Below are 19,829 nucleotides of genomic sequence, written 5' to 3' on the forward strand. Positions count from 1 at the left end.
AAGTGAGAGGTCAAACATGAGGATATGTGAACAGGGACGCTGAACTGTAGGCTGCTGGAGTCCCTCATTCATTATTTACAGAGGACCTGTCAACCTGGCCATAATGTTGGCCTAATCATCATCACTCAACCAGAGACAGAGACGGGGGTTGAGTAAAAAACATGTTTCTGGAAAATACGAGATAGAACCTAAAGCAGGTGACCGTAAATAGCAGTGGGTGACTGTAACTAGCACAAACCCATTCAGGAGTATAGCCAAGTGTTTACTGTGAGGGTCAGGGTTCAGGGATGCACAAGAGGCATCACAGTCCTGTATGAGGAAAGTCCAACACAAATATACTGTGGTAGTAAATCCATACATTAGCATTTATACTGAACAAAAATATAAACACAGCATGTAAAGCGCTGGCCCATGTTTCATGAGCTGAAATAAAAGATCCCAGAAATGTTCCATACGCACAAAAAGCTTTTTGTGCACAAAAAACATTTTGTGCACACATTTTTTTTACATCCCTGTTAATCAGCATTTTATCCTTTGCCAAGATAATCCATCCACCTGACAGGTTTGGCATATCAAGAAGCTGATTAAACAGCAGGATCATTACACAGGTGCACCTTGTGCTGGGGACAATTAAAGGCCACTCTAAAATGTGCAGTTTTGTTACACAACATAATGCCACAGATGTCTGAAGTTTTGAGGGAGTGTGCAATTGGCATGCTGACTGCAGGAATGTCCAACAGAGTGTTGCCAGCGAAGTGAACGTTCATTTCTGTACCATAAGTCTGTACCAATGTCGTTTTAGAGAATTTGGCAGTACGTCCAACTAGCCACACAACCGCAGACCACATGTAACCACGCCAGCCCAGGACCTCCATATCCAGCTTCTTCACCTACGTGATCATCAGATGGGGGAGGGCGGACGGGGGTGCTGAGGAGTATTTCTGTCCATAATGAAGCTCTTTTGTGGGATAAAAAACTAATTCTGATTGGCTGGGCCTGGCCCCCCAGTGGGTCGGCCTGGCTCCCAAGTGGGCCCACCCTTGTGAAATCTATAGATTAGGGCCTAATGAATTTATTTAAATTACCTGATTTCCTTATATGAACTGTAACTCAGCAAAATCTCTGAAATTGTTGCATGTGGGTTTATATTTTTGTTCAGTATAGTTATGAAATAGTATTAACTAAATGGCTTTTTAACTACAGCTGTATGGTGCATTTGGATCACGGTCAAGCACCACTGAATCATGGCTGTAACTCTGTACTCTGATTTTCCAAGCCATTTAGTTAAAACCATACTAGCATCCTTTTTGCATAGCTAAAGTCCAATTCTGGGTCCAAACTGCAGTCGTTTTAGGTTCCATTGCTTGACTTTCAGGGGATGGGGAGGTTGGAGGTTGGACTGGGGAGGGTGCTGTGATTGTATGTGGAGACGGAGAATCGGGGATGTCAGTGGAACAGGGCAGAGTGGAAATATGGAAATATCACCATCAACTCACAACCGATAGCCACGACCTGGTGACTCAACAACCTGCTTGCCCCTGGTATGTTTTATCACCCAGCAGACATGTCCTGACGTTGTATAGGGAAAATAATGTTGCCATAGGACAATCAATGAAATATTGAATCAAACTAGTACTATCATTGATAGTAGCTTTGTCATCTGATCCTGTCTGTGTGTGATCTTCTCTTTAAACAGTTTTCTAATGTAAGGTGAGATGGAAGTGCACAGGCTACAACCCTCTGATGCACTGTGAGCTTGTCATATTGTATGGCCATGGTGCTGAGGGCACTGAGAGTGAACTGTGGTCTATGAGGCAGAAACATGCTGAGACATGCTTTAGTGCAGCACCAGCCAGGTCTTCCATTCACAAGCTGCTTACCCTTTCCTCTCAGTGAATACACACAGTACACGCTTTGCAGACATACTGTACGTATGAAAGGAGACTCATCTATAATGGATGAATTAATGATCTCAAACATTTTGTTTCCCAGAGATTCTATATTCTTTGGGTGAATTATTCAGAAGGAAAAACCCAAAATATGTCGACATGGAGACCTCTGAGAGTTTACAACCACATGAGAGCGTATCAAAAATACAGTAGTTGAATCAATGTTTTTCCCACGTCATTTCAATGAAATTACATTGAACCAACATGGAATAGATGTTGAATTGACGTCTGTGACCAGTAGGGAGGCTCGTGCATACACAGTGTCCTTCATTGTACAGCAGGTCTGACTATGAGGAATGTGTATTTTGTGGAGGTTTTAACGCCAAAGGGCCAGGCACAGCCAGGGTGACGTCTTGAGTTATAGATACTGTGAATCGCACTTTCCCTTAACCCATCACCTGACACAAAGTCAAGCGTAATTAATGTGCAATTTAAAATGTATCTGCACTGAAAAATAAATTGCATGGAATCTGTGTTTAGGAACAGCTTAATTTAACGATGCCACCCTTCAATTAAGCATGGGAAAACAAGGCTGCATCCGTCACCTGCCATTAGACCTTAGCGTGACACTTTTATCCCCCCTCCCTCGTTACGGAGGGAAAACATGGGACAAGGGCCCTATTTGTCAAGTGAACGAATTACTCCCGCTGCCTCATCTCCGCATCCCCCTCCTGCTCCCACCCCTCCATTCAGAAGTTTCTGAGCCCCTTAGAGATATCCATGTCCTCAGACAGCACTAATCGTACTGTGCAGCATGAGCCAAATGCACTGAGATGAATCTGAATCATGTTGACTAGACAAGAAGAACATAGTAACTCTGTACTACTATCTTCATACATATAAATACCACACCACCCTAAAATGCTAACCTCCCCTGTTATTGGTAATGGTGAGAGGTTAGCATGTCTTGGGCGTATGATCTTTGGTGCCTCTGTAACTTTCTCGCTCATCATTATTCACGATTCATTCAGGATTATTCATAATCATGGTAGCATCCACAATATTCAATGTTCAGAAACATATTATATTCTTCTTTTCAATAAAAGTTACTCCAAAATGACACAATAGATTATTTACTATTCATTTCTATTGGACACAAAATAATCTGAAACACAACCAAAACAAACTGCAAATGCATCCAACAAGTTTGTAGAGTCACAAGCTTGATGAAGTCATTGTGTGCTAGGAGTATGGGAAATACTAAAGGTTTGACTACTTTAACACACATATAACTGAATTTGTCCAAATAGTTTTGGTTACCTGAAATGGGGGGACAGTGTATAATTGTGTATCATTGTGTGTATCATAGTCAGTGTATCATTTCAAATATTAAGTAATGGAGTACAGAGCCAAAACAACACAACATGTACCACTGCCAAAATACTGTTGGACCTCACTGTAATATATAATAGTAGACAGAGCAGGTGAAAAATACTCAAGGTAGAAATCGGAGTGGGTATGATCCATGAACTCTACAACGTCTTCATAAAAACGTAATGCTGTCTTGGTTACAAGTAAGCAGAAAAAGGTCAACAACAAGAAAACAACACAACACCCACATTTGCCAAGCCAGCTATATAATGACACCTGTGTAATATTGACCCCCACTCTCCCAAATATTACTCAATCTATTTACAGATGTAGTATTCAGAACATGGTATTGGGCTGTTATTAATCATGCTAATTAAACACTGAAAATGTCATCAGGAATAATTTCCCAACTACAGACACTCATTATGAAATCCAAAGACAAGAGGATGGGACCAGAATCAGTTTGATACTTGATAAAGTCACTATAAATAGTTGAAGAGTTACATGTATGTAGTGGTTTTGATTCATGCATCTATTTTCTCCAGTGCCCTGAGATGCATACCTCCAGTAAGAGATCTTGCTCTCTCCTTCCTCTCTCGATTTACCTATACAAATATGAACGACAGGCGTGTTCAAGAGACCTTTATAGGAATCACACTGGGTTTAAAATCAAAGAGACTGTTGGAGTTTGAAAATGACAGAGAGGGACAAGATAATTACAAAATGCATGCGTTCAATCACACACTGATCACGAACTGGTCTTTGTACCTGTGCCTTCCCACTTCCCAGTACTGCCCACTTGTCTCCAGACAAAACTCCGTTTTCTAAGTATTCAATATGAGGGTAAAATCGGCTGCATGCATAGTATCAGATCAGTCTGTCATGATGGAGCTAATGCTCTGTTGACACCTTCACCTCTCTATTGGTATTGACAGGCGACCTCTCAGTGATAGGCTACATTCATTCATTGGTACAGGAGAAGTGGAATAGTGCTTTTCCAGGAGCTCTCCAGAGCCATTGAACATGACAGATTAAAAGCACTGGATCCGAGATGAAGGGAGCCAGCCAGGCATCAGAGGCCACACGATGGTTTATGTCAACTTTAGTGAAGTCAACCTACAATGACATGCTTCCTCACAAACACACTCAAACTGTGAGTCATAGTACTTATAAGTCTAGAAACCTAAAGTTATGCTAATCCTTAGCTATGACTTACCTCTTTAGAACAACTCCCACCCTCAAGGACAGGCCATGTAATTGTTTAAATATGAACAATTTAAGCAAATGATGTGTCATAAACAAAATGTCATAAACAAAATGTAGCACCTTTTTATTATTTGTTGAGTATAATGCAAATGACTAAATTGAACTCTTCAATATGGCGGTAAGCCACCAATAATGTTTATCTAGGAGGACCTAGGTGAAGTTACATTCGCTTATTAACTGCCGATCCACTTAAAGCAAGATGACATGCAATCCCATGACAGAGCAGTAAGACCATGCAGGGAAAAGTTCAGACAAACTTGAACAGGTATACCTGACTTTGCTTACCTTAGCAGCTAACGATGAACTCGGCTTCTCCAGGAGATCCCACAGTTTCTTTTGTTTCTCGGAACAACATGTGGTATCAAAATCCTCGCCTTCCCTGCCCCTCATAGTTTCGGCCTCTCTTTTGAGCTCCTCGTTCATTTGTTCCTTCTTCTGGTGGTACCTGGCCTGACAGCAGGACTCCAGGTAGATCTCATCTATACCCCAGAAGTCCAGCTCCTGACTAAACGACAGGGCACACATCTCCTCCATCATGTGCAGTTTTCCCGTGCGGTAGAAATTCAGAATGGACGTGAAAGCCCCGGGGTGTCTGTCGAAAAAGTACTCATTATCATCCAAACTGTAGTCGTCGCATATCTCCATGAGAGACTCGTGGGTGTTACAGTCTCGTAGTTTGCCCAGCCTTGTTCGGGGCAACCTGTCCAGCGTTCTCCATAGAACTTCGTGGAGGAGACCCCCAACATTGAGTCTAACCCGACGGTAGTGCGCCTTGCTCCGGATTATTTCCACCGGCTCCGGTGGAAGCGAGGTGGTCGACCGAGAGCCCCCTTTATTCATCCTCACTCAAGACGTTCAGTCACTTGAGAATGAATAATGTCCGAAACTATATGGCCAGACAGGTCCAGAAGACACGGTCCTACATTAGGGTCTGTTCTCCCCTATTCCAATGGCTACAAAAGGGGAAAAGAGAAACATCAGGGGTAACTATATAAAATTGCCATCGAGCCCGATGACCTACGGGCCTGATAGAGAACGCAATGTCAGGTGGTTTATCCACTCATCAGAGAACCAAATAGATAATTTAATCCGCACAGCCGCTTTCCTCGCTGATGAGTGAGCATGGTGGGGGATGCGCAATGATAAACTCGACAACACTCGCGAGCGCTGTCCAGTGCTGAAAACGCCTATATGTCAGTATAGAAAACCATCACATTTCCCCGCTGTGCGCTGTCCCCTAACTTCAGCTCTGAAATCATTTCACTTTAGCACCACATAGAAGAGCGGTGTTTCACAAGAGCGAGGCAGCCACGGCCTGATATTTGAAGGTGTTCTTGAACTGATCACCCTAAAGAGATTTTAGCCTAACACCGATAAGTAAGAGGGTCCAGACTCGGGGAAATAGTCTTCCCAAAAGTGCATGTAGTTGTAAAAAAAGCTCAATGGTTCATAAAAGTGTGACGAGAAATTAAGCAGTAGCTTTCTCTTTGTGCCCCACTCTTGGCATTCTCTCAACCAGCTTCATGAGGTAGTCACCTAGAATGTATTTCAAATAACAGGTGTGCCTTGTTAAGAGTTAATTTGAAGAATTTCTTTCCTTCTTAATGCATTTAAGCCAATCAGTTGTGTTGTGACAAGATAGGGCTGGTATACAGAAGATAACCCTATTTGGTAAAAGACCAAGTCCATATTATGGCAGGAACAACTCAAATAAGTAAAGAGAAACGACAGTCCATCATTACTTTAAGACATGAAGGTCACTCAGTATGAAACATTTCAAGAACTTTGAAAGTTTCTTCAAGTGCAGTCGCAAAAACCATCAAGCGCTATGACGAAACTGGCTTTCATGAGGACTGCCACAGGAAAGGAAGACCCCGAGTTACCTCTGCTGCAGAGGATACATTCATTAGAGTAAACTGCACCTTAGATTGCAGCCCAAATAAATGCTTCACAGAGTTCAAGTAACAGACATCTCAACATCAACTGTTCGAAGGACACTGCGTGAATCAGGCCTTCGTGGTTGAATTGCTGCAAAGAAACCACTACTAAAGAATACCAATGCGAAGAAGAGGCTTGCTTGGGCCAAGAAACACAAGCAATGGACACTAGACTGGTGGAAATCTGTCATTTGGTCTGATGAGTCCAAATTTGAGATTTTCTGTTCCAACCACCGTGTCTTTGTGAGATGCAGAGTAGGTGAATGAATGATCTCCGCATGTGTGGTTCCCACCATGAAGCATGGAGGAGGTGTGATGGTGCTTTGTCCACTGTCTGTGATTTATTTAGAATTCAAGGCACACTTCGCCAGCATGGCTACCACAGCATTCTGCAGCGATACACCATCCCATCTGGTTTGCGCTTAGTGGGACTATCATTTGTTTTTCAGGACAATGTTTTTTCAGGACAATGACCCAACACACCTCCAGGCTGTGTAAGGGCTATTTGACCAAGAAGGAGAGTGGAGTGCTGCATCAGATGATCTGGCCTCCACAATCACCCGGCCTCAGCCCAATTGAGATGACTTGGGATGTTGGACCACAGAGTGAAGGACAAGCAGCCAACAAGTGCTCAGCATATGTGGGAACACCTTCAAGACTGTTGGAAAAGCATTCCAGGTGAAGCCGTTTGAGAGAATGCCAAGAGTGTGCAAAGCTGTCACCAAGGCAAATGGTGGATATTTTGAAGAATCTAAAATATATTTTGATTTGTTTAACTCTTTTCTGTTTTCTAAATTATTCCATATGTGTTATTTCATAGTTTATTCTACAATGTAGAAAATAGTAAAAATAAAGAAAAACCCTTGAATGAGTAGGTGTCCAAACTTTTGGAACGTACTCTGTGTATATATATATATATATATATACACTACCGTTCAAAAGTTTGGGGTCACTTAGAAATGTCCTTGTTTTTTGTCCATTAAAATAACATCAAATTGATCAGAAATACAGTGTAGACATTGTTGATGTTGTAAATAACTATTGTAGCTGGAAACGGCATATTTTTTATGGAGTATCTACATAGGTGTACAGAGGCCCATTATCAGCAACCATCACTCCTGTGTTCCAATGGCACGTTGTGTTAGCTAATCCAAGTTTATCATTTTAAAAGGCTAGTTGATCATTAGAAATGTCACACCTGCTCCCGCTCTTCCCCTCTGGTGCTTGAGGGCGCCAGACTGCTGCATTGATTGTCGTCTGTCTTTGTGTTTCCCAGTTCTGACGCTGTTCCTGTCCTGTTGCATGTCAGTTCCTAATTAAATGTCAACTCCCCGTACCTGCTTCTCTTCTGCAGCGTCGTTTCTTACAAGAAAACCTTTTTGCAATTATGTTAGCACAGCTGAAAACTGTTGTTCTGATTAAAGAAGCAATAAAACTGGGCTTCTTTAGACTAGTTCAGTATCTGGAGCATCAGCATTTGTGGGTTCGATTACAGGCTCAAAATGGCCAGGAACAAAGACTTTTCTGCTGAAACTCGTCAGTCTATTCTTGTTTGGAGAAATGAAGGCTATTTCATGTGAGAAATTGTCAAGAAACTGAAGATGTCGTACAATGCTGTGTATTACTCCCTTCACAGGACAGCGCAAACTGGCTCTAACCAGAATAGAAAGAGTGGGAGGCCCCGGTGCACAACTGAGCAAGAGGACAAGTACATTAGAGTGTCCAGTTTGAGAAACAGATGCCTCACAAGTCCTCAACCAGCAGCGTCATTAAATAGTACCCACAAAACACCAGTCTCAACGTCAACAGTGAAGAGGCGACTCCGGGATGCTGGCCTTCGAGGCAGAGTTCCTCTGTCCAATGTCTGTGTTCTTTTGTCCATCTTAATCTTTTATTTTTATTGGCCAGTCTGAGATATGGGTTTTTCTTTGCAACTCTCCCATGATGCGCAGCTCCAGCCACGGGACGACGCTGGCCAGAGTGACGGCTCCGAGGACGAGGAGCGGGCCGGTCTGGGTGGCAAAGATGGAAATCACGGATGATGTTGGGATCCAGAATGTCCTCCACCAGAACCCAACACCGCTCCTCTGTACTGTACCCCTCCCAGTCCACCAGGTACTGCAGCCGACCCCCACGACGTCGGGAGTCCAGTAGGGATCTAGCGGTATAAGTGGGACCTCCCTCGACATCCATGGGGGGTGGAGGGGTATCGTTGGGGACAGCCTCAGCCAGAGGACCAGGAACCACCGGCTTGAGAAGGGAGACATGAAACGAAGGTGAGATGCGGTAGTCACTGGGGAGCTGTAATCTATACGACACATCACTGACCCTCCAGAGAACCTTGAACAGCCCCACAAACTGGCGGCTCAGCTTCTTGCAGAGCAGGCGGAGTGGGAGGTTCTTGGTAGAGAGCCGTACACGATCACCAGGATGGAACACTGGAGTCTCACTGCGGTGGCGGTGTGCCTGCTTCTGACAGTGGATGGCGTGCTGGAGTTTCACATGAGCGTCGCGCCACACTTCTGCGCACCTGAACCACTCATACACCGCAGGAGCGCCGGTCTGGCCCCGGGTCCACGGAGCCCCGGTGCATGTAGCAAATTATTTTTTCTATTTTCTACATTGTAGAATAATAGTGAAGACATCAAAACTATGAAATAACATATGGAATCATGTAGTAACCAAAAGTGTTAAATATATTTTATATTTTATATTCTTCAAATAGCCACCCTTTGCCTTGATGACAGCTTTGCACACTAGTGTATATATATATATATATATATCTTACAAGATTTACAATCTTGGCAAGGTAGTTGCTTTGGTGTCCCCTGCAGTAGGCATAATCAACGGCCAACATGTAGTACATGATGACTACAGGTCTACTCTGGAAACCGCAAATAATGATATTGACCACTACGTGCTCTATTTAAGCAAACAATGAAGGCTATCATAAACAAGTAAGACATTATTTAGGCAATATATATTAAAAAAAAATCACACCATTTAAATCAGAACAAAGTTTTGAAATGTATCCATTTAGCGCAATAAGCAACTTTTATGTACAGCAGCTTACTAGGCTATAATTTGCACAAAACAGACTAAATATTAGTATCATCATTAACCAGTATTTTGTGGGAAAAGATCTAAGCTAAAGGTATTTTACAAGATTTACAGTCTTGGCAAGGTTGCTGCTTTGGTGTCCCCTGCAGTAGGCATGATCAATGGCCAACGTACATGATGACGCAAAAACATAAGAGAACAAATCAAGCAGCAATCACGGGGTTCAACAGCACTATTGTGCGCAAGAGAGAGCAGGTGTCTATGTTACATCCTTACTATGATATGCCTTCTATTGTATTGTATTGTATACCCTATTAGGCTATTATATCAAAGTTATACAATCTGGATATGAGGGTCATTTGCGGGTCTCCAAAGTTTGTCATTTGAGGAACCCTCATTGCACTTGGTACAACCAACGATGTGTACAGTACAAACCCTGAATGACTGACAGGGGGCACTTTATTGAAGAAGCCACACAGTTATCTTGGTACTCCTCAATTGTTAAAAAGATTTTGGAAGCAATAGGAATGCATTTATTAATGTCTACATTCGTTTTTGACACCTTTATTATATTACAGATGCCTTAATGCATACTTTGAAATTATATTATGTGAACTAAACATTTAAAAAAAGAAAAAAATGTAAAAACATTTTCCTTAAATGTATTTTCTTTAGAGTACCAATGTTACTGTCTCCACTACAACAAACAAATACTTAAATACATGTCATTTTGTCCTTTTAATTAAAATACTGTAGAATTCGATTAATTCCTATGGAGGACTGCTCCTAGTAGGGAGTGCCAATATGGCCGACCGGTGGTTTCCAAAGCCTCTCAATGGGCAATACATTGCATCAGCAAGCCAGGGTTTATATACATCATTGGGTACAACATGCTTTACAATTGCAACCTCTTTGTACATGCATAAGCTTACCACTCAATGTTATGCTGCTAGGATCCCCAAAAACCTGTTAGGGGGATATGGACTCAGTAATGTAAAGAGTGACTAAAAAGTAGGCCAGCTCTTATTGGTCAACTGGGCTATTAATTTATTTTCAAATGACATATAAATCTAAACTTTCCATTCACTCTGCCCCCGACCAGCAGGGCAATGTCAGTGTGACGAATGTGTGCTTAGCTCTGTTTAAAGAGCGGCCAGCCACCCCATTACTCTCAAAGCATCTACCAAATAGTTCTCTGATGCAATGGACACAACTGTCATGAGACTGGAGGGGATTTATGACACCATTTAATCACTGAGATAAGCTCCAAATTGTTGTGAACATTTAAAAAATATATAATTGTAATTAGGTGGGGCAAGAGTTTATATGGAAAGCACTTTAAACACTTGGGGCTGGTTTTATTGAGCCAAGCTAATCATTGATACAGCATATTGTATAAACAAAATAGTGAAGAACAAAAACACTTTAAAGTGAAATATATAAATTATAATTCAAGATAAATAGCACAATAACATTACACTGTACATTTGTGTTGGTACAAAAATACATACAATACTTTATATTGACATATGTCAAACACTTTGAAATGAGCATGAATTGATGTCTGGTTTGAGAGATCTCCGCACCCCTCTCTGTCTTCAACGTGACCGTCTAGGTTTATATCTGATGGCCAGGTCTCCTTCAGGCTGCAACATTCCAAACCCATAGCGACTGGTGTTCACCTCTGGCATCTGAGCCTCTGGATCACACAGCTCCAGTTCTAGATGAGACAGCACCAGGTACACAAATCTGAACACACAGAGAGAGACACAATAGGTAAGTTGTTGACATAATACATTACAAACGTGTCCAAACTGTAACATTTTCTATTTGCATATACCAGTTTTTGCATACCCCATTTGTATTTTCCTTTGGAATGGGCTATTTGCATAGCAGTGAAATTCCTCTCACTGGAACCCAATCTTGCATAGACACCTGGAGGAGTCTGCGTAGTCACAAACAGCTGCTAAGCCTTCCATCTCCCCAAATCAATTGTCTGTCCCAGAATTGAGTTTGTCCCTGACTCTGGTGAGGTGGGGACCTCTGACACCCTCCGACTTCCTCTGCCCTCCCCTAACACCCACAGGGAACACTCAGACACTCACTGTCTGATTGAGCTGATAGCAAAGCGTTTGCCCACACAGCCATTGGTGCCCGCGCCCCATGGCATGGTGTAGTACTTGAGCCGTCTCCCTCCTTTAAAGAAGTCCTTCTTCACAGAGCCTTCCTGGTTGAGGAAGCGGTCATACTTGAATCTCTATGACAGGAAACACAGGGAGGTAAAGCAGTGAATCCAGCTCATACTGACAAATGGTGATCAAACATGACTGTTCCCCCACGCTTCCTGCAACACGCAACCATATCATATCAGATGGCAATATTAGCATATTATTTCAATTTCCCTGCATATTCCACTAATTGGCTGGTACTGTAGGGTGGAGAAGGACAACAGAATGACACAGCCGTGTAACTAAATCCCTTCCCACGCCTATTAGCCGTGTTCCTGTGCCATACAGGCTAATCCTGTAGTGGTCCAGTGTTACGGGTTTAACCTTCTCTCCCTCTCCCTCAGTAATCCAGGGGCACTTTATAAACTGTGTAGGTGGGCTTCCTCCTTATGTAAACAAATGTCAATGATTATTACTGTACCTTATCTTCTACCTGTGCTATACAATTAATACAACTAGTGTTGTTGGATAGACAACATGCGCAGATGGACTTGAAACTAATCTTTATTGTCCATTAATTAGGGACCTATTCTTTGATAATGTGGGAGGGACAAGTGACATCCATACCTGTGGTTCCTGGTGGATCTCAGGGTCCATCTGAGGGCTAATGAACGGGAACAGACACACTCTGTCCCCACTCCTGAGTTTGTACTCCTGCCCATCGGCCATGTGCAGGGTCTTTGCTTGCACTACCTCTCTGGTAATGAAGGGGGCAGCACTGAGCCTCAGCGTCTCCTCTAAGGCACTGTCTGGGATGGGGAGGGCAAAGAAAAGAAGAGGATGAACACTAATGTACACAGACTCATTAGGCATATCAAATCAACTTTTATTGGTCACATACACATATTTAGCAGATGTTATTGCTGGTGTAGCGAAATGCTTGGGGTTATGTAGGGGTTATGTCCTCATAATAGATTCCCCAAGGTCATTCTTATTTGATGACTCCCTGCAGAGGAGTTACACATTAAAAAGGGCTAGTCAGGTTACTATATTCAGGTTAGTGTCATTATTTGCACTAGAGGTTAGACCACCTGTTGATGGTGACATGGGAGCCATTAGCTAATTGAGAGCATCTTTCATAGTCTGAGCAGGTGGATCTGCCCTGGTCTTTTAGTCATTGAGCTCATTAGGGTCTCAGGCAAAGACTGGGTGGCCACTCACCTGGGAACAGTGTGTATGTGTCTCAGCACCTCTCCATCTCTCCCCCCCCCTCTCTCTATCATGATTCTAAACAGAAATACCCTGTTCATTAGGGTACATGTGCCCATAGGGATGAAGTTCCTTGTCTTTGTACAGATGACCCAGGAAACAAGAAACCCTCACCAAACACAGGTGTGTGCTGTAGCCTGTCCAGTAGGGGACACTGTGCTGAGTCCTGCTCTGAGATCTTTCTGAACTCCTTCTTCACCGCCCTCATGGCCTCAGGATTGGTCAACAGGAAACCCAAGAGCCAGAATGCAGCAGGACCAACGTTACCCTGGCCACAAATGAAAATTGACATGAAGGCAATGACAGTGAGTTCCCTCTCGGATAGTTCTCACAGAGAGATTGTACAGGTAGCAATTATGTAATCGGAGAAGAGAACATTACACACTACATGACAGCTCTAATTATTTTCTCTCATAGTCGTGTAGTTCACACAAAGGGCAAACAACACTTGTCTGTACAGTTAAATCCTTTCCTGTGTCTCTATGATAGAAAACCACATTCTGGCTACTGTCAGGAAGTAAGTGCTGTAATGGCTTACTTCAAAAGGAAATACATTAGACACCAAACAGAGACTCGATATGGAGTGTTTGAGAGCACACTGGCCTGTCCATGGCCATCTCTCTGTGTTTGTATATGACTGGAAAGACCACTGAATTTACATTGCCTCCAGACCAAACAATGTTTGCTATGTATTAAACTGCACAATATACAATCTAGGAGTTGTATACAATATAATACCACAAGGAGGAGACTGGGTTTGGTGAGGATATTGTTGGTTCTTTACTAAATTATTAGGGTTACTGAAAAAAAGGGAACTGAAAGACGGCAATCAAGAGTTGCATGATGGCAGATCATGTGTCTGTGGGAAATGTTAGAGGCAGTTATCAGTTCTCAATGGGTGAAGTAATGTCTAAGCAGCAGGGTTGGGGTCAATTCCATTTCAATTCAGAAAGTAAACAAAAATTCAAATTCCAAATGTTCCTCATTGAATAGCATTGAAGACAATTGGAATTGCAGTGTACCTCCTGAATTGAAATGGAATTGACCCCAACCTTGCTAAGCAGAGTGTACTCAGAATGTACTTAGTCTCAGAATGTGTTCAGATGCACTTGAAGACATCTTTGTGTTTACAGCCTACTTTTTCCATCTCGGGATTCCAAGGGTTCATTTAGCTGACATCATACACTTTTCTCTACATAAAGAGGCTACTAGTGCACTCTTGTGGTAAAGATGAGTATTAAACTCATGTCCATCTTTCTGTTGTGAAGTACTTATTAGAGCAGGAGGAGCAGACTGCAGTGTCACTCTGTGACAACAATTCTAGCACGGAAGAGAAATACAGCTTGAGACAATCCCACTGAGGCCATGCGTAGTTGAAGGTCTAACATAGAAAGTCTATCTGCCCTCTCTTAGATAACAACACTAAAATAAGGTCTAACTGTTCTGGGGATTTTCCATACACTCCAGTGGTTGAGAATACAGCATTAGTACTCATCTTAAAGCACTGCACGTGCTCGTAATTATTTCTAGTCTTTCAAGAATATTCACTTATTATAAAATTATTCTATAATGGTTGGACAAGGCGTAAAAGGTGTGGCTGACAAACAGGCACAGTAGAATCAGAATTTGAGAGGCACACTATGTTTTACAAAGGGTAACCCTAACCAATCGAGACTAGCATCTGACATTGGCATGTGAGCGTCTTTGTATTGGAACATTGTCATGTTTAAGATGGCTGCTAGCCAGAAGGGTGTGCTGCTAAATAACTAGGTGTCATTGTTGGCCCACCTCCAAAAAGCTATTGAATAGAAAGGTATTTTTCTATCTATGGGTGTAATGGAACAACAGGGATTTTCACCAATCGTTCATGACACCTGTTCATAATAGCTATAAATAGCTGGGCAGCTATCTTTGTATTGGAACATTGTCATGTTTAAGACGGCTGCTAGCCATAAGGGTGTGCTTCTGAATAAATAGGTATCATTGTTGGCCTGCCTCCAAAAAGCTATTGAATGGAAAGGAATTTTTCTATCTATGTGTGTAATGGAACAACAGGGATTTTCACCAATCGTTCATGACACCTGTTCAGAACAGCTATAAATAGCTGGGCAGCCCTTGCTTTGTAACAATGACAGAACTCACAGGGAGGTGAGTTCGGGGATTGAATGTGACTGTCACGTCCTGGCCAGTATAAGGGTTAATTGTCATTGTAGTTTGGTCAGGACGTGGCAGAGGGTATTTGGTTTATGTGGTTCGGGGTGGTGTGTTTGTTGTAGGGGATTTGATTTATGTATTCCGGGGTTTTTGGGCACTGTTCCTTGTTTATGTATTTCTATTCTGATCTAGCTGGTTGTATGTCTATGTTTGGTTAATTGGGGTTGGGACTCTCAATTGAAGGCAGGTGTTGTCTATTTGGCTTTGATTGAGAGTCCCATATAGTAGGGTGTGTTTGTGTTTGTCTTTTGGTGGGAGATTGTTTGTGAGCACTGCTTGTTGAGCCTGCCACACTGTTGTTAGTATCATTTATTGTTTCGTTTTTTCTGTGGATGCCTTACTCTTTTTTGTGAATTAAAAGAATGAGTATCCATATACCCGCTGCATTTTGGTCTTCCCTGCAACACCACGACTTAATTTCGTGACAGAATCTCCCACCAAACCAAGACCAAGCAGCGGAGAGAGGAGCGGCACGCTCAGTATATGGACGAGGAGGAAGGATGGACATGGACAGAAATAAGGTTGAGCGTTTCCAGGGCTATGGAGGAGTTTAGGAAACTCGAGAGGCAGCCCCAAGATTTTTTTTGGGGGGGGCACAAGGGCAGTTTTGCGGGGTAAGAATGGAGCCCCAGGCCAGCTCCCCGCACTAGCCCGAAGGTGCGTGTCTCCAGGCTGGCACGTCCAGTACCAGCCCCACGCATCAGGAGTCTAGTGCGTCAGCCCAGCCTCGCCAGTCAACAGTCACCAGAGCTGCCCGCCAGTCAAGAGTCACCAGAGCTGCCCGCCAGTCAAGAGTCGCCAGAGCTGCCCGCCAGTCGTAAGTCGCCAGAGCCGCCCGCCAGTCAGGAGTCGCCAGAGCCGCCCGCCAGTCAGGAGTCGCCAGAGCCGCCCGCCAGTCAGGAGTCGCCAGAGCCGCCCGCCAGTCAGGAGTCGCCAGAGCCGCCCGCCAGTCGTAAGTCGCCGAGCCGGCCGCCAGTCGTAAGTCGCCAGAGCCGCCCGCCAGTCGTAAGTCGCCAGAGCCGCCCGCCAGTCGTAAGTCGCCAGAGCCGCCCGCCAGTCGTAAGTCGCCAGAGCCGCCCGCCAGTCGTAAGTCGCCAGAGCCGCCCGCCAGTCGTAAGTCGCCAGAGCCGCCCACCAGTCAGGAGTCGCCAGAGCCACCCGCTAATCAGGAGATGCCAGAGTGGCCCGACTGCCCGGAACTGCCAGAGTGGCCCGACTGTCCTCCGGGTCTGCCAGAGTGGCCCGACTGTCCTCCGGGTCTGCCAGAGTGGCCCGACTGTCCTCCGGGTCTGCCCGAGTGGCCCGTCTGTCTACCCGGAACTGCCAGAACCAGAGCCACCTCCAGATATAGATGGGTTGGGGAGGGGGGGGTGTAGCACAGTGCCGTCATTGACGGCAGCCACCCTCCCTTCCCTCCCTTTAGTTTAGGGTGATTTTTTGTTGTTTGGGGTTTTTGTTTTTCTTGAGGTGCTTCCGGGGTTAGCACCTTTAGGGGGGGGGGTACTGTCACGTCCTGGCCAGTATAAGGGTTAATTGTCATTGTAGTTTGGTCAGGACGTGGCAGAGGGTATTTGGTTTATGTGGTTCGGGGTGGTGTGTTTGTTGTAGGGGATTTGATTTATGTATTCCGGGGTTTTTGGGCACTGTTCCTTGTTTATGTATTTCTATGTTGATCTAGCTGGTTGTATGTCTATGTTTGGTTAATTGGGGTTGGGACTCTCAATTGAAGGCAGGTGTTGTCTATTTGCCTTTGATTGAGAGTCCCATATAGTAGGGTGTGTTTGTGTTTGTCTTTTGGTGGGAGATTGTTTGTGAGCACTGCTTGTTGAGCCTGCCACACTGTTGTTAGTTGTGAGTATCATTTATTGTTTTGTTTTTTCTGTGGATGCCTTACTCTTTTTGTGAATTAAAAGAATGAGTATCCATATACCCGCTGCATTTTGGTCTTCCCTGCAACACCACGACTTAATTCGTGACAGTGACTCACCTGTGTGGCCCAGAGCTGCAGCAGCAGGGCTCTCCTCTGTGTCTCCTCGTCAGCTCCCTCCTCCTGTAGGAGGTGCCTGTAGCATTTCAGCCAGGTGCTGGACCCCGAGCCCTCACCCAGCCCTGCCGGGGCCAACAGTTCCCACAGACGCACCCGCACACTCTGGGCAGTCCTCTTCTCCTCTGACAGACAGACAGACACCCACACAAAAACAAACACAGGCACAGACAGGTGAGTCAAGAGTAAACACAAATAAACAACACACACACAGGTTAAACAGAGTTAATGTGATTAGTGCGGTGAAAAAATGTGATATTTCAGTATTTATCTTTAATACATTTGCTAAAATAAAAATAAAACAGTTTTTCTTTGTCATTATGGGGTAGTGTGTGTAAATTGATGAGGGGGAAAAAAAACTATTTAATCAATTTTAGAATAAGGCTAACGTAAACATTTTTGGGGGAAAAAGTCAAGGGGTCTGAATACTTTCCGAATGCACTGTATTTTACTAATGTAAATGAGCATGACATAAAGATGAAGCAATGAGTGAGTCATCGATGTGACATTTTACATTTACATTTAAGTCATTTAGCAGACGCTCTTATCCAGAGCGACTTACAAAATGGTGCATTCACCTTATGATATCCAGTGGAACAACCACTTTACAATAGTGCATCTAAATCTCTTAAGGGGGGGGGGGGGTTAGAAGGATTACTTTATCCTATCCTAGGTATTCCTTAAAGAGGTGGGGTTTCAGGTGTCTCCGGAAGGTGGTGATTGACTCCGCTGTCCTGGCGTCGTGAGGGAGCTTGTTCCACCATTGGGGTGCCAGAGCAGCGAACAGTTTTGACTGGGCTGAGCGGGAACTGTGCTTCCTCAGAGGTCATGACATGAAACATCAATGATATCCACATGCCATATGAATGGAAAGAGGTGACAATAGTGACACGTGTGGGGCAGATACTATCAGAAACAGGAGATATGTGGTAGTAAGTCTGGAGGTAAAAACATATACAGTATGTATTGTAAGAGAAGAGTAAAATCAGAGATAAGGGGATGAAAGGGACAGGTGACAGTGAGATGGTGAGAGAAGACATAGGTGTGTCAGGTGACATCAGATAGAGCCTGTAAGAAACAGGTGTGAGAGTGAGAGGAGACGACTTAGCGACCATGAGTAAAATGCCAGTGTGAATCGGAAATAGGATTCAAACATATGACCCGCTCAGATAAGATAATTCACTGCAGTGATCGCACCATGGCAACCGAGAAACAAACCTAAAGTCCTTTCACTGATGAGGTCACCACAGTGAGTCCATGGACAAATGACATATCACAAAAAGCTGAGTCATATAAAGTGATAATAATACAGATTGAATTCTCCCTCTATTCAATCTTTATAATACATTCAAAATTAGGGTAAAACATTCAATCTATAATACCACATTCAAAATTAATTGAGCCCTAAGATCGGACACAATTACTCTTTATTTTTATCAACTCCCACATCCAGCTGCCATTGTACTTTTACACAGATTTAAAACCTTGTGGTTCATAATGTTTCTTTCAGAGACCATGTTTCATTTAGTCACCTGGTTTTAGCGTGGTCCTGGCCATTTTGGTCAGGAGGTTGTCAAACTTCCGGTACTCCGCGTAAACGTCAATGGAGTCTGTTCTGTTACTTTTCTGCTCCCCTTCGAAATGTGTGAGGTACCCTGCCCTGAGGGAGAGAGAGTGGGTAGGTGAGTTTGTGGGTGTAGGGTAGTATGTAGTCTCCCTAGTCAGACAGGTTGCCTCCCACAATGTAACAATGTTCCGGCATGTTACCTGAGGTCTCAGATATACAAGACTAGGTGGTATGCCAAACAAACAGAGCTTGCTAGTTTAGGTAGCAATTACGCATAGGAAACCATGTCAAAGAGTAGTCATTACATTGATTGACGTTGCCTTAAGTGATGGTTAAGATTCATTTCCTATCGATGTCCTCCCACTTATGGTCAACAGGTACACTTCCTGTGTTCCACTGCTCACCCACTTGATTAGTGTTTACAGTGTGGGCCATTACTAGTATAAACTTCTCACGCGAAAAGTAGTAATGGCTACATTATCTGCTTCGCATTAGGACGCTGAGTGTTTAAATGACCAACTCAAACATCTCTGGTATCGCTATAAATAAAAAGCCTTCTACAGTGTGTAGGCGTGGAGTGCTACAGGAAGGGCAGCCTAGAAGCATAGTGTTTGTGTGAGAGGGAGGCTCAAATAAGCATTGGTGGCACTGCTCTTTCATTAGATGCCTCTTACGTGCCACTCAACATTCTTCTTGGTGTATTTACAAACAAAGTGGCTCGTGGAACGGGCTTGTGCGTAAACTGTTTATCCCAGGTGTTTGACGTAGGCCCAGGGGGACGCGTGGGTGAATGAATGAGTGAGAGAGAGAGTGGAGAGAGAGAGAGAGAGAGAGAAGAATAGTGTTGGACATTTTTTGTGTCCTCGGTGTCTCTGCAAATGCGTCTGGAGGTCTGATATTGTGTTAGAATGTTCTGTGACTGCTCTCAGGGAAGGGACTGATAGAAGAACAGAAGAAGGGAACACATTGTTACTTTGGCCCAATGCCCAGAAACTGTGTACGCAAGGTCATTATCAGCTTATTTAGTACTTACTTAGTTCTGGG

The 19,829-nt window shown here is 43.8% G+C and overlaps 2 protein-coding genes across 2 annotated transcripts in view; both read right to left on the reverse strand.

The window, feature by feature from the left end:
* LOC106565586 (potassium voltage-gated channel subfamily B member 1) overlaps window positions 1-5,673 on the reverse strand; it is a 90,338-nt gene extending 84,665 nt beyond the window's left edge. The window contains exon 1 of the mRNA XM_014132870.2: window positions 4,812-5,673. Within this exon, the coding sequence (XP_013988345.1) occupies window positions 4,812-5,366 (555 nt within the window). The 5' untranslated portion in view covers window positions 5,367-5,673. The remainder of the gene's footprint in view (window positions 1-4,811) is intronic.
* A 5,171-nt stretch (window positions 5,674-10,844) lies between these two features.
* Window positions 10,845-19,829, reverse strand: part of LOC106565585 (prostacyclin synthase) — a 29,546-nt gene continuing 20,561 nt past the window's right edge. Inside the window, exons 5-10 of the mRNA XM_014132869.2 lie at window positions 18,751-18,878; window positions 17,162-17,343; window positions 13,075-13,228; window positions 12,319-12,500; window positions 11,629-11,780; window positions 10,845-11,272 (exon numbers count right to left, since the gene is read on the reverse strand). Of these exons, the coding sequence (XP_013988344.1) occupies window positions 11,122-11,272; window positions 11,629-11,780; window positions 12,319-12,500; window positions 13,075-13,228; window positions 17,162-17,343; window positions 18,751-18,878 (949 nt within the window). The 3' untranslated portion in view covers window positions 10,845-11,121. The remainder of the gene's footprint in view (window positions 11,273-11,628; window positions 11,781-12,318; window positions 12,501-13,074; window positions 13,229-17,161; window positions 17,344-18,750; window positions 18,879-19,829) is intronic.

Source organism: Salmo salar, chromosome ssa12, assembly GCF_905237065.1.
Source record: "Salmo salar chromosome ssa12, Ssal_v3.1, whole genome shotgun sequence".
NCBI classification, from domain to species: Eukaryota; Metazoa; Chordata; class Actinopteri; order Salmoniformes; family Salmonidae; genus Salmo; species Salmo salar.